This window comes from Eretmochelys imbricata, chromosome 2 (genome assembly GCF_965152235.1).
Source record: "Eretmochelys imbricata isolate rEreImb1 chromosome 2, rEreImb1.hap1, whole genome shotgun sequence".
Taxonomy (NCBI): domain Eukaryota; kingdom Metazoa; phylum Chordata; order Testudines; family Cheloniidae; genus Eretmochelys; species Eretmochelys imbricata.
In genome coordinates, this window is record NC_135573.1 from 44,987,758 (window position 1) to 45,014,000 (window position 26,243).

At 41.2% G+C, this 26,243-nt stretch overlaps 1 protein-coding gene across 14 annotated transcripts in view; it reads left to right on the forward strand.

The window, feature by feature from the left end:
- Positions 1–26,243, forward strand: part of RUNX1T1 (RUNX1 partner transcriptional co-repressor 1) — a 152,139-nt gene that overhangs the window by 51,828 nt on the left and 74,068 nt on the right. For 13 of the 14 annotated variants that reach the window (XM_077810023.1, XM_077810029.1, XM_077810028.1 and 10 more), the window contains one exon: positions 20,171–20,308. In XM_077810023.1, coding sequence (XP_077666149.1) covers positions 20,171–20,308 — 138 coding nt within the window. Of the gene's footprint in view, positions 1–19,197; positions 19,253–20,170; positions 20,309–26,243 lie in introns of all 14 variants that reach the window. The other variant, XM_077810036.1, reaches the window with a different exon arrangement.

Consider the following 26,243-nt stretch of genomic DNA (forward strand, 5'->3'; position numbering starts at 1 on the left):
CAAATAAATGACTTACAAGCACAGGTGTCATTGACTTTCATAGGAACTTGTGCTCCTGAATAGATACTTTTGAAACCCCACTTCAAATTAGAAAACCAAGTTTACTATATATTGGTGGGAACTTGATCAGGGAGAATGCCAAATATTGAAAAATCTTTGCTAAAACAAACTAGACAAAGCAATCCTGCTTAACAGTCCGACTCCTCTAATCGGTACTGCGCAGCTGGACTCCTGCTGCCATGCAGAGCCAGTTGTGTTTGAGGTATTGGTGAATTTTTAAAGTATATAGTTTCAATACTATTCATGCTTATATAACTTAAGGGACAATGGGCTACATAGCATTCTTTCTGGAGTTACTAGCTCTAGTTACTAATTAATCCATTTGATTGCTGGAAAGGAAACGGTTGCAATTCTCTTTTTGTTCCTGGTCCTTTCTTTCAAATATACCCAGTCCTGGCTTTTTAAAAAAATTATTCTCAGGCGATCTTTTAGCTACTCTCACTTAAATAAGAAATGATGGATGCATTAGGCACATTGGCAAGAAGTAGGTTGGCTCCTTCTGATTCAAAATTTGACTATTGTCTATGACTTAAGTACAGATTATTGTCTAGTCACTTAAGTACAGTCCCTGTTTATTGATAACACATTCAGACCAAGATACTAGTGTGCTGATTTAAGCATTCATTATTTTTTTCTCGTAATATTCAGGAAGGGTAATGTTACTGAATAGGAATGTGGAGGAGGTAGTGTGGGTAATTCCAGCAAGTTTAGTCAGCACTTACAAGATGCTTGAAATGTTTCTTGATGTCCTACAGAACTGTTAACATCTGCACATCTTGTAAGAAGAGTCACATTTATTACAGCTGTACTCTAGCTAGAATGTAAAAGGAAGAAAAAAAAATCAGAGTTAAAAATGAAGCAGCTGACTTTCAATTACAAAAAAATATCGTTTGCTCTAGTTACAGACTGAGAGTAAACTCCATTTGGACTCTTCCTACAGCTGCATGTTTTTTGAAGTGACTAGTTGAAGCCTTTGGAGTAACTATTGGCAGATGCAGCCGTGCAAAATACACAAATCAAAAAGAAAATAAACAAAGGCATTATATAAATAACCACCAACTAAGCACTGTTTTACTAGGTAGTTCAAGAATGACATATATAACATGATGCAGAGCATGTGTATGGAGTCACGTTTGAGACACATGTGCACCTGGAAATTGTGAAGAAATGAACGAACGTTGACCAGCTATTCCCTTTCTTTGCAAAAGCATGTGAAGGGGAACAAAATGGGGAAATCTCGGCAGCTGTGCTGGAGCCATGACATTGCCAGTTCTCTTGAGCCCTTTCTTAGGGGTAGTTGTGGGAAAAAGGAATGGTGAGTCAGGGTTCTGGTGGAATCCCAGACCACACCCCATTATGTGATGTTCAGTTGGTTTTTATTCTTACTGTATGATGTTTAGTTGAGTTTTTTTTATTCCATAGTTATTCTGTTAATTTACTAGGAATAAATGTTAGACATACTGAAAAGCAATTAATAGAATCACTCTTCTTCTCCGCCTCCCCCTTCTTTAAGACTGGTACTACATATGTTTTTCACCTATCAGCTTTTTGAACTTCCTATTTGTCTACATGTTCCCGCCCCCCCATTTATTTCCGTTGTTGAAGACAGACTTAAAAAAATAAACATAAACTGTTTTAATATAGCAGCTATTTTTGAGTCCTCATGAATCACTATGAATTTCATTCCATTCTTTTAATGATGGATAGTCTGTTTGTTCTGTTTTTTTCTTCAGATCATCTATTTCTTTCATGTGAATTCATAAAAGTGTTTTGTGTATCCCTTGGCCTCTCTTGTTAGCATTAATTAGTTCTGCTCTTACCTTTTCCTTACGAGTTTAAAATGAATGTGTTGTCGTATTTGGTTCTCTCCTTCCCCCCAAGCCAGATACAGTCAGAGTGGTGGTCTTTCTCTTTTATAAAACCCTTAAATTTCCGCTGTTCAAGCAATCCTTTCGGAAACTATATTGCCTGTGTCTTATTCCTTGCTTCTATTCCACAGTAAATATAGTCTTCTGTATGTTGGTTTCCTTTAGCATTCACCAGCTGCCTTTTAGGGTAGTGTATTATAATACTTCCTCCCATTAGATCTCGGTCATTAGATATTTTTCAATCCTAAAAATGTCCTTTAGTGAAATGTACTATCTTTGCTGTGATCTGTTAATCTGCTCTATGCTGAATGAGAGTTGCTCACAGTCACTGGTTCAAGTGTCCCTTTCATTTTCATACTCTTGTCAATTCCTGTCAATTATTTAGAATCAGGTTTATGATGGATTCTGTAGTTGAAGTTTCTACTTTTTGATTAATAAAACTTTCTAATATGTAATTTATGAACCTTTGATGTATGTCTGGCAATATTTGTTAATGAACAGGTATCTTGGTAGTCAGAAATTCCATGGTGATGATTACCTTGTGGTTCTGAGCACCCCATGATTTGGTCCAGGTATACGCTCTCTCTCTCTCCCTGTCCTTCTATCCCAACTGCTGTGGTCTATAGCAGATGGTCATTCCTACTACATTGTTCATTCCTTGCATCCTAACCCCTAAAATTTCCTTACCACACTCTTCATTGTCTAACTCAGTGGTACTCAACCTCTTTACAGTTGTGGGCCACATAAGCAGCTTTTTGTGTGTTATGTGGGTCACATCCACACAATATATATACTACCTGTATAGCTACCAAAAAACCAAGATTTATTATTTGTTATACGACAGCAATACGATTCAAATCAATATAGTAACTTTCATTTCAAATATCTACCAAGAGCATTTTAAATTAGCCAAATAAGTCAAAACATTAACAGCTAAAATACATTTACTGTAAGGGTGGTATGGTGTATTGCCACCCTCATTTGCGCACTGCTGATGGTGGTGCATCTGGGCCAAGCGCCCAGAGACCGCAGCTGGGGAGCCTGCCAGCGAAGATGGGGAACACTGCCCGGGGTGAGGTGCCTCCCAAGCCAGGGACAGCCCTCATGCACCCAGACCCCCATGCACTCAGATCCCAGCAAGGGACTGTACCTCATGCACCCAGCCCCCCCATCCAGGGACTGCCCCAGCCCCTCCCCAGACTGCCCCCCAGGTAGGGAATGCCCCCCATCACCCAACCCCACTGGGATTGTCCCCCAAGGACCTTCCCAACACTGGGCTGGCACGTGTGCCTGTCCTGCAAAGACAGGGTGTCCTGGCCAAGGCAGAATGCCCCCCACACACCTGCCCCCTCCAGCATCCAGTCCCCCACCCAGGGGCTGCCCCCAGCACCGAGCCCCCCTGGGACTGTCCCCCAGCACTTAACCCCACCATCCAGGGACTGTGCCCCAGTATCTAGTGCCCCCATCCAGGGATTGCCACCAGCCCCCCAACCTTTCCCCTCCCTGGGCACCAGCCCTGTGCACCCTGCACCTGCTAGTCTCCTGCCTCAGCTGCACGTAGCTCAGCTGCAGCCTGTCCTGCCCGCCTGCCGCTGCAGTCCTAGTACCGTGGAGCCTGTCCAGCTAAGGGTCACTGGACCCGCAATCCTGCAGTGTGGGGGTGGGGCACTGAGCAACCTGGCCTTCTGCTGATGCTGCTGGATCTGATCTTGCCGGGAGTCAGAGGCTGAAGCTGCTGGCCCGATGCTGCCGGATGCTGGGTCCAATCCTGCCAGGGGGCTGACACTGGGCCTGATCCTGTGCTGTCCCAATTTTGCACCCCTTCCACTGGCTTTGTGTCTAGGGCTGGTGCACCTCCTACACTGCCCTAGTTATGGCCCTGAGGATATCACGTGGGCCACAGCTGTGTGCTGATTGGGCCGCAGGTGGCCAGTGTGTTGAGAACCACTGGTCTAACTCTAGCTTCTGGTGTCATAAAGACTAGAACGTAAAACACCACCTCTTCTCTCACCTCTCCTCCTCCTAGCCCTAACATTGTTTGATTCTGTGTTAACGTTCCAGTTTTAAGAATCATCCCACCAGATTCAGTTATGTTCACAGGTCATAATATCTATTTTTAAGTAGCACTTTTAGTTCAAGTTTGTTTCCTATTATTCTTATGCGTTTTTCACTACAGACCATTTAAGTACATTAGTGGATAGATTGGTACCATTGTACAAAATTGTATATCCTACATAAGCTGGGTCTGGTAACTGCCTTTAGAAATTACCTGTTAAGTTTGTAACAGGTTATTTGTATGCAAAATTACTACAGTGGTCTCCTCAATTTCAGTAATTACACATGCAGATAATGCATATGAATTCATGTGTGCACAGCTATTTGTGTTTTTGGTCTAGATACTCCTGATCTTCATTTTTTTGTTTCATAATTTTGGATTTTTCCTGCATGACTGCTTGAGTTAAGCAAAAGGTCCACTTCTCTCTGTTTCCTATCTAGCTGAAAGCCCCTCAGACAAGTACTTAGAGTCTTCAGTCCAGCAAGTCAGTTCGTGGAAACCATCAAAAGGATCTCATCATAGTTCATCCAAAATTTAGAGAATTAATTTTTTTCTTCTTTACATCAGTGGTTCTCAAGCAAGGGTGCACATACCCCTGGGGGTACACAGAGGTCTTGCAGGCGGTACATCAGCTCATCTAGATATTTCCCTAATTTTACAACAGGCTACATAAAAAGTACTAGCGAAGTCAGTACAAACTAAAATTTCATACAGGCAAAATAAGAAAGTAAGCAATTTTTCAGTAACAGTGTGCTGTGACACTTTTTTGCATTTTTATGTCTGATTTTGTACAAGTAGTTTTTAAGTGAGGTGAAACTTGGGGTATGCAAGACAAATCAGACTCCTGAAAGGGGTACAGTAGTCTGGAAAAGTTGAGAACTACTACATCATTGAATGCTCTCCAGTATTGGACTTTCCGTTTCTTAGCTTGTGTTTGGTACCAGAAGGATCTCCAGGAAGATCATCTAAGTTGCCCCATCTTCTCTTCTCTTGCCAGGTTCTTGTGAGATTAGTTCACTAGCTGATCATCCTTTACTGGTAGTGGCTATTACAATTTTTGTCCATTTTTATTTGCTTGTGTGTGTGATGCTGCAGAAAATAGCATTAGTCAATGTAGGTGATACTATTTTGTAATTTGCTGTCGCTGTCACTTTATCATATTCATATGATTCACTTTGCATATAGGACCTGTGTACTCTGCTTTTGTTTTCATCTGAACATGGTTTTTCTGGCCCAAGTCATATAGAAGTTTATTGTGTACTATTTTTGTAAGATATGAAACTGTTTACTTTCTGAAAGTTTCATATGAGGAAAGGCCTCTAAGCCAAGTGTGTGTTTGTGCACTTTTTAAAGCACTTAGCCATGAAGTCCACTGTTGTCTTTGTGTACCAAGCAGTGTAACTGTTGGTGCAGACAGTAATGAATAAAACCGTATGTTATGAGCTGCGGTTTTTTTAAGGTGTGCTTTTTATGAAGAATTTTTCATAGCCAGAAAAACACTTATATTTTTGATACTACTGAAGTTAAATACAGTGTATGTAGGTACAAATATATACACAGACATACTGTCATAATTTTTTTCTTATTACATACTTGTGAATTAACTTTCAAATCATCATATATCTTGGGAAAGAACTTTGTGTGAAGTCTCTTCCCTTTATTGTCAGGATTTTATTTCATTCCTTGTACTTCTCAGTATTGTAAGAGGGGTTTTCCGGTGCATTAAAAAAAAGAAAAAAAAATAGAGGTTCCCTCTGGTGGCCAAAAATAATTTCATTTACATTCCTACGGCTATTAGCCAAAGTTGTCTTTAGCCTAGTGGAAATAGAGTCTGTCCTATTATTTTTAATTTATAATTTTATAATTATAAATTTTATAATTTAATTTAACTTTATTAATTAAATGTCAAACATTTAATTTAACTTTATTAATTAAATGTCAAAAATGTTAAATTATCTTTAGAATTAACCCAGACCAATAGTTTATTGATGGAAAATATGTATTATTTAACCTAAGCTATCTCCCTGATAGTTATGTTTTTATCAGTAAATGTAGGTAAACATCAATTCTCCATACACACACATAAATCAATGAAAAAATATTTCTACAGATGATGGTCAAAATTTACAGATTGGCAAAGTAAGAAAAATGCTTCTTGTGTTTGATTTAAAGATATTTACTTTGTATATTTTGACGTATCTGTAAAAATTATAAAAAAATAAAAATTGAATTCTGCCAAGCCTAGATATGATGTTAACATATATCAGATCACATAGCTGAAGTCATTAAAAAGTCAGTATTCAACAACAGTCACCAAAGAGATCTTTTATTCTAAGTGAAGTCTAGGCAAAAATGTGGTAATCTCATATACCATTGCATGGCAATGATTAGCAAATGCTAGCAGTGTACACAGAGCATGCTTATAACATGGAAAATAGATTCGAATTAAACCAATTAAAACCAATTAACAATATCAAAGATCTGCAGAAAAACAAAGCAGATATTCTGAAAATCAGGAGATTAGCTAAACTGCTATTGCAATATATCAATCCCTAACTGTCAGTATTAAATTGCTAAACCTTTTATAACTTTATATACAGTATTTGAACTTTTTTACTAATTTGATTTTGTACATAAGAAACATTTTAGAGTTGATGTTTTAAAAATAGTTGCTTTACAAAAGTTATAAGGTTCTATTTACAATTGCATTGATGGAAAAGTGTTAAATGATGGGAAACTACAGGGCTAAAACTCAGCACCAGAGAGAAACCAACGTGGTGCATTTGAACTTTGAATGTTTAATGTGAATGCACTTAACCCTTGGTAATATGGTAAGATTTTATGTACATGCCACCTTTATGGAAAACAGATTTAATACTCCTTTACCGTGGAAATTCAAACATCATTTGCATATATTTGGCCTGTAGTCTTGAAAATGTCATCCTTGGGGTTATTAGCATATATGTTTTGTTTCAGTAAAGAGTTGTTTACATATATTTCATAAATGGAAACTTGTAACATGAGAAGTATACAAGACGGAACAATTCTATCCCATCAGTAGGCTTGGCAGAATTTGATTTTCATTTTTTTTACATATCAGTGGATAATATCAATGTTTCTTTTTAAGCATTTTTTAATTTGATTGATTTAGATTTTCACAGTTGCAGGAAATTATGAGCAGGAGTCAGACAATAATTATTTATGAAAAGTAGAGGTGATTGAAAAAAGTTAAAGTTTTATAACCATTAAAATACAAATTGTCAACATGACATATCAAAATATACACAGTGAATATTCTTAAGTCAAACTAATAATTTCTCAAGCAGCATTTTACTTACTTTGCCGAATTGTAAATTTTAATTATTGATGGCACAATACGTTTTTTTTCAGTTTGTGTGTTCGGTGAAATAGGCTTTACCAACGTTTACTGATAAAAATCTAATTCGTCCCAGCATATGTGTGTGTGTGTGTGTATGTATGTTTTGACAATGCATAATGTATTTTGCTTGTGAGTGTATTATCTGTAGGCAGTAGCTCTGCACCTAAGAAATAATTCAGTTGGAGAGTCTAAGCCTTGTCCAAAGCTCGCTGATAGAAAGATTTTTCCTTTGATTTTAATGGGCATTGGATCACGCCCTAACAGTGTGAACAAATTTTACATGTGACTTGTAGCATCTAGAAAGCATTGACTCATAACTAACAATGAGCATTTTCTTTAAACTCTGTCTGTATGATCAATTAGTCATACAAGTTCTCTTTTCTTTAATGACGCCATCTGGCGACTTTCAATAATATTCTTCCAAGGTATGTTAATCAGCATTACCAGGTTTGCTTAAACGTATGCTGCAGTTTCCACGGTATGCATCCGATGAAGTGAGCTGTAGCTCAGGAAAGCTCATGCTCAAATAAATTGGTTAGTCTCTAAGGTGCCACAAGTACTCCTTTTCTTTTTGCGTATTTCATATAATGGCACAACATGTTTCTCTACCAATGTGTTACATTTCATTTATATTGATTATCAGTATAATATTGTAAAGGAGGAAGGAGAAGAATATGATTTAATTAAAATTTATGGCATGGCAATAGGGTACTAAATTGTTCATCTTCATGTCATTGGTTCAGATACATCTCAGATTGGTTAGTCAGATGGTAACAATAGCAGTTCATTAGCCTGAGATAAAACAATTGCTTCTCATGGACATGTGATCTAGCAATGTTGGCACCCTTGTTGGCATTCTGAGTAGAGAATACCATTTCTGTGAACACAACAGAGAGGATTTCAATCTCCAGGGTTATTTGTTCTGAAAATTATGTTTTAATGGGTGAAAACTGAAAAATTGGGCACAATGGAAAACTGGAGCCTAATCCTGGAAGGTTCTGAGCATTTTAAAATCCCACTGAGTGCAATGAGACTTCAGGCCATTCATTATCTTCACAGGATCATGTTCTATGTGCATATAAATTAGAGAGACGTTCAGTAAGACTTATGGAAAATGTTTCTGTATACAAAGCTGTGGTATACATAATGATCATCTTTACACTACTCCATATTTCTTTCTCTCCGTTCTCCTTCAGCATGTTGTTTTCCTATTATAATCATTAATAAGCCTAGAAGACCTCTGTAATACTGTATAAATGATTCCTTCTGAATTGACAGTAATTTAATTTATACTGTCAGGTTAATTTTATGGCTAATTTTGCTTTGCGTGTACATAAAATAAGATCATATGAGGATTTTCTAATCTGGAATTGTTTATACATATGAGACTGCAATTCTAGTTAATTTTTGGGAAATAATATTGCTATTGGTTCTGTGTTAACTCTTCTAAACTGAGCAGTTGTGCATTATGTTTTATTTTTAACGTAAAATAGATGTACTATTTGTATTTCACTTTAAACAATCCACTGTGTATCACAGGCTTACTCATTATTTATTGTTAATATTGAGTCTTGTAAATTTAATTCTGCGGATTAAAAAACCCCTGTTTTTTTGTTTTTTTTCCCCAAAGATGCCTTTAGCAGATCTAGTCAGGAAATTTTGTTGCAGAGAAGAAAGGAAAAGAATTCTTGAACATCTTTCATAGTTTTCCAACCGCCTCCAGTCATCATACTCACACTATGTAATATATGGTGTGTGGGTGTGGGTGTGTACAAACTGCATTTATTTGTTTTAGTGAGATTGGAATTTTTAGATATGTACGGTATCTAGTTTCTTCTATCGCTTCCAAGTACTACAAGTTAGGGGTTCTCAACCTTTTCCTTTCTGAGGCCCCTCTCAACATGCTATAAAAACTCCAGGGCCCAGCGGGAGAGGGTGAGAGGGGGACTCAGGGTTCTTGGCTGGGGATGGGCCCTCGGGCATTGGCGTACTGTAGTTTGACCTCTATTTTGTGGGGGCAGGACCAGCTTTGCACAGCAGGGTCCAGGAAGGCAGCCCCACCTCCATCTTCTTACTCATCCAGCCTGTCTGAGTTGTGTGTAGTGAGGGTTCAACTCAAAAAGTTAAACTACTCAGGGGACAGGGAGGGGGTAGCTAGGGGCTGTGTGTGGGCAGGGGGTAGCTCAAGACGCAGGGAGGGGTAGCTAGGGGCTGTGGGAAGGGGGTAGCTCAGGATGCTGGGAGGGATAGCTAGGGGCTGTGTGCCAGGAGGGCTCGCCTGTGGTCGCTGCCCCCGCCCCACCCCAAGAGTTCTTCCAGCCATAGAGCCGGGTCCCCCACCTTGGGTGGCTCTTACCAGCTGTGTGAGCTGAGGAGTAGCTGTAAACTCGGTCACCAGCAGCAGACGGGGGAATGCCGCGGCTGCCTGCTCCATGACACCAGCCAGAGCAGCAGCTTCCCACACTGCCCAGCTCTGGCTTCCTGCCTCCAATCTGGCCAGGGGTTGGGGCTTCGGGGGCAGGGAGAGGAGGAAGGGGGTGTGTGGAGCTGCCCCGGTACTGCCCCAATCTGGCACTGAAGTGGGGGTGGGGGGAGGGCAACCAGTGCTTGGGGTTTCAGCCCTGTGACGGCAGGCACCCGGGCTTCGGGGTGTCAGGCCCACGATGGCAGGTGCCAGGGCTTCGGGGTGTCAGGCCCACGATGGCAGGCGCCAGGGCTTAGGGTTTCAGGCCCACATTGGCAGGCGCCAGGGCTTAGGAGTTTCAGGCCCACGATGGTGGGTGCCAGGGCTTCGGGGTTTCAGGCCCATGATGGCAGGTGCCAGGGCTTCGGGGTGTCAGGCCCACAGCAGCAGACACTGGGGCTCGGGGTTTCAGGCACACGACGGGGGGCGCCAGGGCTCAGGGGGTTTAGCCCTGTGGCGGGAGGGGCCGGGGCTCAGGGGTTTCAGCTCCACGGCGGGGGGCGCTGGGACTCGGAATTTTAGCTCCGCAGTGAGAGACTCCGGGGCTTAGGACTTCAGCCCTGTGGCAGGAGGTGCCAGGGCTTGGGCTCTGGGTTTCAGCTGCAGGATGTCACAGCCCCCCTGAAAGGACTTGGGGATCGCGGACTCCCGGTTGAGAACCGCTGCTATTAGTGAACCCTCTGAGGACAGATCCTCCACCATTACTACCTCTAGCAGGTGGACCAAGGACCAAAAAGCAAGTGAAATACTGTGAAGTGGAGAGCCCTTTCAAAGCCACAAACCTAAATGCTCCAATGGCTCTCTTCACAGGAGTAAAGGGCTAGTTGGGATTGTTCACCAATCTGAAAGAATTGTCATATGTGCTTCCCCTCTCCATAATTTGTAAAAGTGGCTGGGGAGCGAGCACCTCTGTGTTAGCTGTTGCAGGGTGGTGTTAGGGTTGAAGATTCAACTCCTCTGCTCCCATGAGTCTCTTTACTCCATACAGTTCTGGTGCGTTTGCCTTCTCAGCAAAAAAAAAAAAAAAAAGTAGAGAAAAACTCAGGAAACATAGTGAAGGATTAGGATAATAGCATTTAGAGTACAGATTTGGGAGAACATTTTGCTTATTAATTGCCTTAGTTGCATACTCATATATTTATAGGAATTTTTATAATGCTTAACTGCCAAGATCACTGGGTATTTAAAATGAATATGTATTGTCATCTCTTCCAATACAGTCCAACTGTTATGCAGTCAGCCTTGACAAGGGAATTTGTGGATTGTATATTTAGAAGGTTTAAATAAAGAATTAAAGCTGCTGCCTCATTTTGACCTTTATTTTTCTTGTAGACCTCTCCTAGGGTGAAAGGTTATCTCCTTAAGTTCCCACTGAAATATTTAGTAGAATGTTTTGTTGATGGTTAATCTAGATGTAGACTACACCTTCTCCAACCCAGTTATTGTTTTGGACTTTAACAACAGAAACCACAAGGCAAAGGAAGAGAAGATATATCAGGAAATGGATAATCTGACAAAATTGTGGGTTCAGTATTTGTAGTTCAAAAGTGACTAAAAATGAACTGAGTTTTCAAAGTTAAATACTTTAGCAAAACAACACTTAAAATAAATAAAATATAAAACAAACACTTCTCTAAATAAAATCATATGCTGAGAGAGTTTTGTCATGGAGTCACCGGGCGATGCTGTGGAACTACTCCATACGAAGCCAGTCAGAACTCTGGGGAAGCCTCCTCTCCCCAGGACAAGAAGCTTACACAACTCCGACCTTCCTGAGGCTGACCTCGGAGCATACAGCATTCCCCTCCATACCATGCGCTTCCCACAGCGAGTGTGCACAGGCGGGGCTCCTGGGGAAGCCAGTGGGTCCTGCACCTGAATTCTGCAGTCAGACGTGACTCTCAGCCAGCCAGTAAAACAGAAGGTTTATTAGACGACAGGAACATGGTCTAAAACAGAGCTTGTAGGTACAGAGAACAGGACCCCTCAGTCAGGTCCGTCTTGGGTGGCAGGGAAGCCAGAGCCCCATCTGAGCCTCCCTCCATTTCCCTAGCCAGCTCCAAAATTGAAACTCTCCAGCCCCTCTTCTCCTTTGTCTCTTTCCCAGGCCAGGAGGCCACCTGATCTCTTTGTTCTCCAACACCTTCAGTTGACACCTTTGCAGAGGAGGGGCCCAAGCCATCAGTTGCCAGAAGACAGGGTGTCGGCCATTCTTTGTGCAGACACCATCATACTGGCCTCCTAGGGCTCTGCCACAATCACGCACCCTTATCCCACCACCTGGATACTTAAGAACTGCATAGGGGAAACTGAGGCACCCACACAGTATTCAGAGAAAACATTAAGAACATTCCCACTTCGTCACATGTTTCTTTTGGGAGTTTGCATTCAAATAATCTGTCAGAGCAAAGGCATCTCAACCCTGTATTTAGAACAACTGGATCATTTTACGTTAGATGCCTCCCATAACCTTGGACACCCTTCTCTTCTCTTCATTTGGGGTGGGGTGGTGATACACCTCTTAATTCCTTAAGAATATTCAACCCAGGCCCATTTGCAGGAGACACTAGTCCCAGAATCCAAACTAAAAGGTGTGCTTCATACCTGCATCATTGGTTGTCACGGTAATGTGTGACAGTCTAGTTTTCCAAAGCATATGCTGGCATTCGCCTGGCTCATATAATCCACAACCCCTTTAGATTTGAGTTAGGGGATAATATCACAAACACCCTTGTTAATTCATGCGACAGAGTGCTGGATACATTATTTTCATTGCCTTGTTTTAGATGTGCTAAAGAAATAGTCTGATAACTTGGTGTCTGTGATAATTTCAGGACAATCTCAGAAGCAGAGTTTCTATGCAGAAGATGAAAGAACTGGGCAGAAATGGATAGAATGGATGCACTTCCATTTATTTCCAAGAATAGCTGATGATGTGGAGAAGATGATTAAGGGCTCAACTATTTGAGTTGGAAAAGAATGAGATAAGGTTGTCACAAAGCTGTTGTATTGCACTACAGAAAACCAGCTATATTTGTTGGTGTTTAAGAGCTTCATGTACATCATACTGAAGATGCCATCAATTGTTGTCATCTTGCAAGCCCAGTTGATATCTTCCATCTCTGTTGTCTTGTGTGCACACCTATTCCTCAGATATATATCTGTTAGGGCTGCTTATATTCTTCAGAAGAAGGATAGTGCCTGAAAGTTTGATTTACCTTTAATACTACTACTTTGAGATCCTTGTTGAAGGGTTTCTTCCGGCCACAGAATTCGTAATGGGATTCAGATTCCTTCACCTCTAGGTTCGTATTTTGAATCCAGTCGAGACTGATTCAGAAAATTATGGATGTCTGATTAGTGCTGTAAACTGAGTGAGTAAGGTGTGGGTTTCAGGACATTTGTTCACAGCACAAAAACCTCTGTGATCATCAGAATCCCTTTTGGCAGCCTCAGTAGAGAAGCCAAGAAATGAATGGGAATGAAGACTGGACTGCACTTGCTGTCTCTCTCAAACAAGTTTGAGGCATGTTGGCAGTACTTCATGGAGGGAGAAGCTGCAGTGCTCCTGACTGTTCATCATGTTCTGTGGCCGCACAGAGAGATTTCCAGTAGTTCCCAAAAATAGTGAGTGTGGGGAAGGAAGGAATGGCCTTCTTGCATTGCTTACTTGTTTCCTTTAACACTCAAGCAAATCTCTCTCTCACTAGAACACCTATCTTCATATAGTTCCTAGGGACTGATTTAAAACATTCTTTCCTCTTCTTTCTTTCATTGTAGTATAGTTGATAAAGGATGGGTCTGGTAGTCAGGATTCCTGGGTTCTCTTCTCAGTAGTAACAGCGCTTCCTATGTGTGACCTTAGACAAGTCAAACTGTCTTCTGTGTTTCTTAGTTTACCTGTCTGTAATCAATGCGAGGAGAACGAGACTTACCCACCTTTGTAAAGTGCTAGATGTATGAGTGAAAAGTGCTATGTAACTGCTAAATAATTATTACTTTTCACTGGACTTAATTGGGCTTTCCTCTTTCAGTTCATCACTGCTACGACCCACTCCCTTGTTTTGTATGTCATTAATGTGCTATCCAATCTCAAAACCATCAGAATAGTGTATTTGATAGTAATATTAGAATGGATGCTATGGTGATGGTCACCAGTACAAAATCCTTTAGATGGATTTGAGCTCAATTTATATATCTGGATCAACTTATTTTTCTATTCTGTTACATGCATGGGGCTTTGAACATTCCTTTTTGCTGGTTTACAGGGTAAGTTATAAAGGAAACTAGACAGTAGAAATTTAAACTGGTTTAATTCAGCAACCTTTAACACCAATTTTTCTGTGGGTTGGCACAGGAATACTAGGTAAAATCAATATAGAACGTCTTTTAAGAATCTTTCATGCCGGAATATACATCTGGAACTGTTTGCTCTAACTAAAAGTAAAATAAATGCCACAGCGTATTATACCATACGTTTTTTCATTTAAAAGGGAAATTGAAAACATACCACTTCTAGAAATGCTTGACATTGAATTGGCTATTGAAATGGTATCAGGAAAATATTTATATATTCCATATTTTGTTCCATAGATCAGCCTTCCTTGATGCATTAGACTTGGAAGCCTGCCATTTATGAGGAAATTTTGCCATATATGAAAGACCGCCTTGTTTTAAAAATGGACTAAATCATTTAAGATACAGGAACTGAAGTAAATCTATTTGAATACATGCACATCTCTTTCCCCCTTCCTCCCTCATGCACATGTTTTAGGTTTTGGAGGGATTTTTCTTTGTGTTTTTTTCCCCATATTTACTTTATAAGGCTAGTTACACTTATAGTAAATATCAACATTCATTTAACAGCTAAAAACAGTGGTAAAAATAGTTCCCATTGCAAAAATTGAATGGATGACAAGAATAATTTAGTTACTTGAATTAAAAAAATCCACCAAAGAAACGTCATAATTTAAAGTTGGTTTTACAGCATTCTTTAATTTTAAATGGAGCAAAAAGTTTCTGTGGTTAAATCACAGCTCTTAGCTCTTTGCTGTAAAATAAATTCAAGAATGTATATTTCAAAATGTTTTTTTAAATATAATCCAAAACAAATGAAATAGATCCCTGCATACTTGAAACATACTTTCTGAATTTATCCTAAATCTGTCATTGTTCCAGAGGCTTGTGTGCATGGATTAGGACTGGCCCATTATTTCACCATCTATCTCCATCCTGAATTGATTTCAATGAACAATACAGAATGAATTGCAGATGGTCTCCTTTTTCCTGTAGTTTGGAGGACCTCTGGGCTTAAGACCCATTGGGTTAGGGCTACGGTAACCATTCCAGAGTTTTGGCTGCTTTTTAGTATTCTGAAGTAGAAACGCTTAAACCTGAAATAGACTGTTCTCACTACCCATTCGAATTGTACTCTTAAATTATGTGTGAGGTTTTGAGAGATGGTGAACATATGGGCTGTGTGAAGCTTTCATCATGGACCTGAAGCTGTTCAAAACTCACCTGGTTTAATTACAAATTCAAATTTCACCCTAGGCGTATGTGAATTAAGGTTTGCAGGCATGGGTTTAGTTTTATTCTTTTGCATCAAAACCATGTCAAACGCATGGAATTCCAGTTTTGACTAGGGTTTTGTTGGGGTTTTTTTTAGTTCTTTTGAATTCCAAGTCAAACTCAAGGCATATGAGCCCATATGTAATGAAAATGGAGAAAATGCACATGAATCCCTGTAAACCAACATATTGTGAATATGTCTTCCTCTTAGGGTTGCCAAATTTCTAATTGCACAAAACTGAACACCCTAGCTCCGCCCCTTCCCCAAGATCCCACCCCACCCTGCCCCATGATCCCACCCCCACTCACTACATTCCCCCTTCCTCGGTGGCTCACTCTCCCCCACCCTCACTCACTTTCACTGGACTGGGGCAAGAAGTTGGGGTGTAGGAGGAAGTGAAGGCTCCAGCTGGGGGTGCGGGCTCTGGGGTGGGGCTGAGGATTAGGAGTTACAGGTGCAGGATGGGCTCTGGGTTGGGGAGGGGCTCAGGACTGGGGCAGGGGTGCAGGCTTACCTCAGGCGGCTCCCGGTCAGTGGCGCAGCAGGGGTAAGGCAGGCTCCCTGCCTGTCCTGACTCCATGCCGCACCCTGGAAGCGGCCAGCAGGTCCAGCTCCGAGGCGGAGGAGAGGGGGAGCAGAAGGCTCTGTGCGCTGCTCTCGCCCACACGCACCCCCCCCCCCAGCTCCCATTAGCCGCGGTTCCCGGCCATTGGGAGTGCGGAGCCAGTGCTCAGGGCAGGGGCAGTGCCCAGAGTCCCATGGCTCCCTCGCCTAGCAGCCGGACTTACTGGCCACTTCCAGGGTGCAGTGCAGTGCCAGGACAGGAAGGGACTAGCCTGCCCTAGACCCGCAGCACTGCTGACCGGACTTTTAACAGGGTCCCTTTTTGACAGGGCGTTCCAGTCGAAAACCAGACGCCTGGCAGTCCTACTTCCTCTTCAGGCTTTGGAGTGGATCCTCTCCCTCCCCTTTATATGTACAGAGAGGAAAAAATCCACATGGGACTTGTGTGAAGAATGTATGGGCAGTATTACAAACCCCAAGCATTCAAAAAACATGAGCCCCCAAAACATGAGATTTTAACAAGAATAAATGTTGGCTCCTTTTTATTTGTCTTTAGATTTTTGAGTCTTTTAGGATTCACATTTTTAGGCTTTTCTTTGGAAGTATGAGGGTGAACACTGTTTCAGTTTTCATTTAAAAAAATTCTCATGTAATAATCACATGACTCCAGAACCTGAGGCTTTAAAAAAACAACAAATATTGCAAGGCTCACAATTAGAATTACAAGAATTTGTAATAGTGTGTATAAGCAGTGACACTTCAGCATTCTTCTCCACCCCTCTGCTCCTTTATCTTCTTTGAGGAGCCCCTGTGTTTGAAATCAGAGTAGTCAGGGCTCTGCAAGTTCGTGAGTGGGTAAATAGAATTGGGAAGCACCTGCGGTACGCTGAATTTTTAAGACCCAACATCTTCCTCACATGTCTACAGCTCAGGGAAAGGGTGGGGAGTTAATGGGGGCAGCAGCAAAAGAAGCTTTTGTGCCGGAGGAGGAGCATGAGAACATAAGAATGGCCGTACTAGGTCAGACCAAAGGTCCATTTAGCCCAGTATCCTGTCTTCCAGGTCCCTGACACAAGTACAGAGAAGAAGGCCATCCTCCTGGGATGGCTCAATATCTGTGTGGTTGTTCTGTGCCTTCCAGGCAGAAGAGCAAGCTTTGCAGTCTATGTTTCCTTTCTGGCACTGCGAACCTGACCCATTTCAGGAGAGCATACAGCCTCAAGTGTAGCATTGTTAGAATTGGGTGGGACAGTCCCAAAATGCAGAGTTCAAATCCCACTCCCCAATGACTCTGGGGCAGCATTTGACCCAGATTCCCTGCAGTGCACTCCAAGTCTGCCAGAGGCTCAGGGATGGCACCAGCCTTTTCATGGTGAGGGGTTGGGGGCTGAGGTGGGCCTTAGCTCCCCTCGTCACAAGGCTCTGCCCCCTGCTCCTCCTCTCCCCTTCAAGGTCCTGCTGTGGGAAATCCTGGACCCTCCACCTGCCCTGGGTGACCTGGCCAGGGTGCATGGCCTTGGGGGGATGAGGAGGAGGAGGGGTGGGGGCTCAGGGGAGGAGGGAGCAGAGGTGGGGCCACAGAGCGGAGCGGGGCTCCTGCATGTGTCCCCCTTTTGCCTTTTGAAAAGGTGGTCACCCTAACAGGAGGTGGTGCTAATGCATTTCTGGGTAACAATAGGTTATACTTAATACTGTAATTATAGATAAACCTAGGACATAATAAATTAGTGAATAAAAATAATTTTAAAAGAAATCCTGGATCATTACATGAACAGGTTATAATATATTGAAAATCTGAAACTGGAGCACAAAAACAGTACAATAGTGCAACTACACGGTCCATTTAAATAACAAAATATAAACCATTCTAGTCTGCTTCTTAAATTTTCCTCTGAGTAGGGACTGTTCCAAAATTCAGGCCAGATCAAAAGCTAAGTGGACTTGTGGGGAGGGAGGAAGAAGTTGTGATTGTTCATGATAGCAGAATTGCTTTTAGTTATCAGCAGTTGAACGGGAGGATATAGATTGTGCCTGCTCAGTGTGAACAGCAGGCTGCTAGTGGAGTTTGACTTCTCTCTCTCTTTCCTCCATCTTCTCCCTGGCTGTGTCTGTGCTCCCACATGCTTCCAATCTGCGTACCTGGACTGCCTTCTCTAACAGTTCAATGTGAGTGTTAGCCGAATGAAAACCAGATGGACCAGCAGTTCCCACTGTTATCTCCCAGCCAGCTCTGGCAAGCCTCCCTTTCTCTCTCCTTTCTTGGCATGGCAGAAATATTTGCCTTTATTTAGGAGGGCCTCTACTCACTGCTGTGCCTCTTTCCCTCAGCTGCAACATGAGTTGAAAGCTATTTATTCCCTTGTTGCTGAGGTTGGTTGAGGTGAGTGTGAGATGAATTCAACTATTAAGGAAGTAATGAACATTTTGAGGCTAATTTCCAAAGTTCTTTATTTTAAATAAATGATTTGTTGCAGTCGTTGGTTTAAATGTTTCAGCATAGCAATACAGAGAGAGATGTGTATGGAAAACGTAATTGCTCCCATTATTTGAGTTACCACACTTCACCTGGCTGTGTAGATGCCTTAGAATTTCAGCCAGTCTTTTTGGACACTGTTTACTACACTTCTGAGTTTACTGACCTTAGATCAACACTGCAGATTCTTTACTGCTATGATTACAAAGTATATTCCCTTCCGCTCATATGGTTCTAGCTTCTCATTCTTAGGGTTTTTTATTTCCAAAGTCTGAAAAAAACTAACTTAACTCTCTTTATAGAAACTGGTCTTTTTCAAAAAGAGAGAGAAAATGTTGAATATAGCTTCTGCAACTGCAAAACTTTGCAGAATATGTGGCTGTGTCGTATTTCTGTAGTTTCTTAATAGTAAGGGATTGGGACCACAAAATTCTTTGGTATTACGTGCTCTTTATAAATTAAATGAACTGGTATTATTTCTAAGGGTTCTTTAAAAATATTTCTATTGGAAAAAATATATTTCTGGAATCTCTCTTTAATACACATATGTGCATATTATGTATAATATAATGTGTGTGTATATAATTTTATGTATGTATTTGTGTGCATCTTGTATCCATTTTTATCGACAGTTTGAAGGTCTCATCTTTTCAAGAACAAATATTTTTTGCAATTGTTTTTCATGGAGAATGACTTTGGAAAAGTTACATTAGTAGCTAATGAACATTAAAGGCTAAATACGATCATCTTACTTACTCCAGGAGTGTCAATGAACTGCTGATGTGAGCAAGGCAATCACAATATGGCCTTAAATAGGTAAATGGTGCGTTGCTTTGTTTTGCCCATTCTTGATATACAGATTTTAAGTTTTTGTTGTTTTTTTTTCAAATGTACCTCTTGAATTTAGGTGTAAAAGCTGGTAAAACAGAGTTAAATCTTGTAGTTTCAGTGGCAAATATCTTTCCATCAGGAGAACTGTCAAGTCCTTTTTCCTTTTGTTTCTTTAAATTTCCCAAAATTGGAGCATGCCTGCAGTTGTCCTTGATGTTAAAGGTATAACTTGAAACAGTTGACAGTGTTTTTTATATTAGTAATAGTCTAGTATAAATGCACAGGACCTGTGTCTGCCAAAGATACCTTGTATTATATGGCATATGGTATTTATTTCTTGTTGATTTAAAAAAGAACCAGGAGGTGGACTGTTAAACCCAGGCAGGATACATGCAGTATTAACCCTGGTATCCATTATACTTACAAAGACAAAAGATGAAGAAGGCAGCAGGTGCTACATGGAAAACCAGTCATGAAGAGTGCTGGCTATGGCCAATATCTCACCTGTACAAAAGCGTTTCAGGTTTTTGTTCTTCCAGAGTTGTCAGAAGGGGATTTATTACCTTCCTGACTCTTCATCTAATTTCTCCTTTTGGCTAATGTTAAAGCCGTCAAGTGAGATGATATTATTGCAGCTCCAGTACTGTTTTTGGGGTAGCATCTGCAGATGCTAGAAATAAAAACACAAGATAATACGACTCTGTTTATTAATGAGGCCCTATCTGTGTTACACCTTCTTAAGTGCAGTTTCAACAATGTCATCTTGAAAAAACAAGCTGGAGTAGATAAGTGTGTTTATCTTCCGCAGAAGCTGCTAAAGCTGCTTAGTTCATGGTTAAGCTTTTTATTCAGAACTGATGAATTTGGAGAAATAAAGTAGTATGTTCATGTGGTATGTTACAGATCGCACTGAGAAGCATTCCACAATGCCAGACTCACCTGTGGATGTGAAGACGCAATCCAGGCTGACGCCTCCAACAATGCCACCTCCTCCCACTACCCAAGGAGCTCCAAGAACCAGTTCATTCACACCCACAACGTGTAATTAGACTTATTTTCTTCTTTTGTTCCATATTCTTTTGCATGTGAGATTTTGATTCTTCCTATATGTCAGAAATCAAATTATGTGAAGAGAGCCCTATATGACATGGCTAGAACAGCAATTCATTAAACTGCAATAAAGTCATGAAGCAAAACTAAGAACACAGTAGATTAGTACATTTTAATCTGTGAAACCAGTCAGTTCAGAAGTTTCCTAATTTATTGGTGGGTTGGGTGCACAGTGAAAGAATAGTCAGTGCTAACTTCCCCTGCACTCTTGCTCCAGTTATAGCATTCCTGATAAAAGAAGTATGGAGACTTTCTTCTCAGCTTTACTGTTGTGGTGGTAATGAAATCGCATTCTCTTTTAAATAAATGCTGAGGTATAAATCTGTTTTTGAGGGGGAAAGAATAAATTAATAAACATTAACCAGAAATTACATTAACCGTCATTCTAGAACTACGTTTTCTAAAGATGCTGAAATATCTTTTTTATCTCGAACCAGTCACATTGAATCTGGAAATCCCTAGCCTGTGACTATTTGACTTACCTCAGTCACTGTGGACCAGATTCGTCTCTGTTAACCTGATATAAATGCAAAAAAATCTGCACTGACATCAGTGGAGTTACTCTGCATTTATATCTATGTAACTGAGATCAGAATCTGGTCCATCACCTGGGTCATTATTCACGAAACACTCTATTGTCTTTCCCCCATTTCTAAAAATAAATATTTTTGTCTCTTACACTGCATTGTTATAATATAAAAATAAGAGCGTGTTGACATTTTTTAATGTAAATACTTGTGAACCATGTAGGCATATGTATGCATACACACAGTAGCGGCACCATGTTATTTCTGCAACCCTTGTCCTTTGCCCCCTCCTTGTCTGTTAGGTACACCATTTAGCACATGCAATTTACTCCTTTGCAGAAGGCCAGTGCAAGGCCTCTGTACCTCTTAAATCTCAGAGGAGCCCTATTTGGAGGATTTACATGTGACTTAAATGGTGAATAATATTTGTACTAGCCCTCTGCACAGGCATAAATTTCACTCATAGGCACTGATCGTGCAAAGACTTATAAAACAGTTTAACTTTAAGCATATGAGTAGGCTCAGGGATTTACTCATGTATTTAAAGATTTGCATGTTCTTTAAGTTGTTGCAGGACTGCAATATTAAATTGTAAGTTCATCAAAGCTGTGACTTGTATCTTGTGTGAAATGCCAAGCACAATTATGGATGCTATAAAACTCTTTATTATCAATACAAAAAGAAGAGGACATAGCTTTCCTTTAATCAGTATCTGTAGGCTTTACAGAATTTGTGTTTGTTGGATAAGTCTAGAATCTATGTGAACCAATGCATTTTAGGGGATTCCTCTGTTTAAATCTTTTTAATCTTCAAGTGATCTGGCATGTGCCTACAACAGTACCAAGTTACAGTACAAACAGTACTGTTATAGAGTCTGTTTTCCAATAATATGTGAATGTCCACAGCCCAAGTGTATCTGTTTCTGGGCCCACTGGTGTTTACAGAAGAAGAATCACTAACTTGTTCACTGTTTTGTTGAAAATTGCAAATATTAAATTCTGTTTTGTCAACAACACAGACTTTTGCCAACCTACAAATTTGACCATCATGGGACTGAGATAAGATTTAAAACAAAAATTATTTTTATTTATGTTTATTTATTTATTTATTGTGTATTTCTTCCTTTTCTGTTGGTTGTTTAATTATTTTCAGAAAGTGCCATCTTTAGTCCCTACCGTGTGTGTGTGTGTGTGTGTGTGTTTCCAGATGGAAAATGTACTCACAAAGGAAGGGCCTCTTCTACTGCTTCCTGTTCTCTTTGGACACTTTCTCAGGCTTCCCAGACAATCCCTATCTACTGCCTCCTCTGAACACAGTATTTGCCCGCTTCTCCTGCCCCTTCCTCAGGTTCTGTGCTCCCTGCTTTGCCGGGCCTTCTAAGTCATTCTCCGTGGTCCACTGCTCCTTGTCCCCTCCTGTCTGGACTCAATAGAGAGCCCAGAGCAGTGAGTGAGGAGGCAGAGGACATCTGGACCAGTGCCCTGCTGGATAGTGTGACACACTCCCATCCTTTCCAAATCCTCACTTACATTATCTTAGGTACTTATATGGCTCCCATCACCATAGTATCTAAGTGCCTCACAATCTTTACTGTATTTAATATACTATATTAATTCAGATACCCACCCCAATGCAGCATTAAGAGGAGCATGGCTTGGAGCTGCTGTGGCTGCTGCCTAGGGCTTTCCTAAGCCAGTTCCTCTCTGCTTTTGCCTGATTTGGATACTGCTTCCCCTACTCTGCACACACACTAGAGTTGAGTCATCCTGGCTAATAGCCATCAATGGCTGTTAGCCAGGATGGGCAGGGATGGTGTCCCTAGCCTCTGTTTGCCAGAAATGGGGAGTGGGCGAGAGGGGTTGGATCACTTGATGATTACCTGTTCAGTTCATTCCCTTTGGGGCATCTGGTATTGACCACTGTTGGAAGTCCGGATGTTGGGCTAGATGGACCTTTGGTCTGACCCAGTATGGCCGTTCTTATGCTGAAGCTCTGCAGAGCCACCCGACCTAGGAACTGTGTTCTCTAGTGACTTGTTGCCACATTACATTTTGATTAAAAAACTAGAACCACATAAAGTGTACATGGCACACATTGCATGGATTAAAAACTGGCTAACAGATTAGTCTTGAAAAATAATTGTAAACAGGGCATTGTCATGGATTGATTTAGTTGGGGATTGGTCCTGCTTTGAGCAGGGGGTTGGACTAGATGACCTCCTGAGGTCCCTTCCAACCCTGATATTCTATGATTCTATGGAGCTGGTGTGTTTCCAGCGAAGTCCCACTGGGATTGGTTCTTGATCCTACACTATTTAACATTTTTATCAATGACCTGGAAGAAAGCATAAAATCATCACTAATAAAGTTTGCAGATGACACAGAAATTGGGGGAGTGGTAAAAAATGAAGAGTACAGGTCACTAATACAGAGCAGTCTGGATCAGTTGGTAAAATGGGCACAAGCAAACTATGCATTTTAATATGAGTGAATGTAAATGTATACATCTAGGAACAAAGATATAGGCCATACTTGCAGGATGAGGGACTCTATCCAGAGAAGCAGTGACTGAAAAAGATTTGGGGGTTGTAGTGGATAGTCAGCTGAATGTGAGCTCCCTGTGTGATGCTGTGGCTAAAAGAGCTAATGCGATCTTGAGGTGCATAAATGGGGAATTTCGAGAAGGAATAGAGAGGTTATCTTACATCTACATTTGACCCTGGTGAGACTGCTGCTGGAATATTGTGTCTGGTTCTGGTGTCCACAATTCAAGAAGGATATTGATATATTGGAGAGGCTCAGAGAAGAGCCACAAGAATGATTCAAGGATTAGAAAACATGACTTATAGTGATAGACTCAAAGAGCTCGATCTATTTAGCTTATCAAAAAGAAGATTAAGGGGTGACTTGATTACAGTCTATACATATCTACCTGGGGAACAAATCTTTAATAATGGGCTCTTCAGTCTAGCAGAAAAAGGTAAACACAATCCAATGGCTGGAAGTTGGAGCTAGACAAATTTAGATTGGAAATAATGCATACATTTTTAACGGTGACAGTAATTAACCATTGGAATAATTTACCAAGGGTCATGGTGGATTTTCCATCACTGACAATTTTAAAATCAAGATTGGATGTTTTTCTAAAGGCTAGGAATTATTTTGGGGAAAATACTACTGCCTGTTTCAGAGTAACAGCTGTGTTAGTCTGTATTCGCAAAAAGAAAAGGAGTACTTGTGGCACCTTAGAAACTAACCAATTTATTTGAGCATAAGCTTTCGTGAGCTACAGCTCACTTCATTGGATGCATACTGTGGAAAGTGTAGAAGATCTTTTTATACAAACAAAGCATGAAAAAATACCTCCTCCCACCCCACTCTCCTGCTGGTAATAGCTTATCTAAAGTGATCACTCTCCTTACAATGTGTATGATAATCAAGTTGGGCCATTTCCAGCCCAAATCCAGGTTTTCTCACCCCCGCCCCCCCCCCCACACACACACACAAACCCACTCTCCTGCTGGTAATAGCTTATCTAAAGTGACCTCTCTCCTTTCAATGTGCATGATAATCAAGGTGGGCCATTTCCAGCACAAATCCAGGGTTTAACAAGAACGTCTGGGGGGGGGGTGAGGTAGGAAAAAACAAGGGGAAATAGGTTACCTTGCATAATGACTTAGCCACTCCCAATCTCTATTCAAGCCTGAGTTAATTGTATCCAATTTGCAAATGAATTCCAATTCAACAGTTTCTGGCTGGAGTCTTGATTTGAAGTTTTTTTGTTGTAACATGAAAGTTGCAATATTACAACAAAAAAACTTCAAATCCAGACTCCAGCGAAAAACTGTTGAATTGGAATTCATTTGCAAATTGGATACAATTAACTTAGGGTTGAATAGAGATTGGGAGTGGCTAAGTCATTATGCAAGGTAACCTATTTCCCCTTGTTTTTTCCTACCCCACCCCCCCGCCCAGATGTTCCTGTTAAACCCTGGATTTGTGCTGGAAATGGCCCACCTTGATTATCATGCACATTGTAAGGAGAGTGGTCACTTTAGATAAGCTATTACCAGCAGGAGAGTGGGTTTGTGTGGGGGGGGGAGGGGGGGGGGAGAAAACCTGGATTTGTGCTGGAAATGGCCCAACTTGATTATCATACACATTGTAAGGAGAGTGATCACTTTAGATATGCTATTACCAGCAGGAGAGTGGGGTGGGGGGGGAGGTATTTTTTCATGCTTTGTGTGTATAAAAAGATCTTCTACACTTTCCACAGTATGCGTCCGATGAAGTGAGCTGTAGCTCACGAAAGCTTATGCTCAAATAAATTGGTTAGTCTCTAAGGTGCCACAAGTACTCCTTTTCTTACTACGGCCTGTGTTATACAGGTAGTCAATCTATGGTAACAATGGCCTTGGAATCGATGAATCTAGTGTCCTCAAAATGGAACTGCTGCCATATCTACCGCTTGGGCAGAAATCACTTTGAAAATGCCACAGAATTTTAGTAAATTTGCTGAAATTTAGTGAGAGTTGGCAGCACTCAAAATGGGTGAAAGAAGAGTTGTGATCAACAAATAGGGATGGCTATGTGAGAGGATAACTCCCTGTTACTAAGGGCTGGTCACTACCACGGTAAGTCGACCTAAGTTACGCAACTTCAGTTATGTAAATAACGTAACTGAAATCAGTGTAACTTAGGTCGACTTACCTTACTCTAGAATACCGGAGTCATTGGGAGAGCACTCTGCCATTGACTTAGCGGGTCTTCACCAGACCTGCTAAATTGACATCACTACATCAATCACAGCAGTGCCAATCTACCTGTAAGTGTAGACATGGCCTAAGTAACATAGGGCACTGTCTGAGAGAAGCCAGTGGCTAAGAAAATGTTAAAATAATGTTTGTGATGTAGAGAGTAGTGAGCTCAGTGTTTCACCAGTCTGTCCAGTGTTTTCAGTGAGCAGCCATCTGTCATTTTGTTATTTGATATCCTCCCATGTAGGTGATTCTCCATTTATTATTTGTGGAAGAATGTTTTATGGTATCTCATGGGCCAGATTCGGGGCTCGTTGAGTTTTTGGGTGGCTATGAGGCTGCATTGATTCTGCAAAAGCAAGGTCGTTGTTAAATCCTGGAATATGAGTGGCCCCTGCCCAGCACAAGAATCAACAAATGGCCCTGTTCCGCCACTACATTGGTCCATAGAGCATGTCTGGCACATTGTCGGTTCCACCCAGGGCCGTCCTTAGGTTTTATGGGGCTCTATTCAGTATTATCAAACTTGTGCCCCTATGCCTGACGGCAGCCTGGGCTCACATGTGTATTTTAGATAAGGATG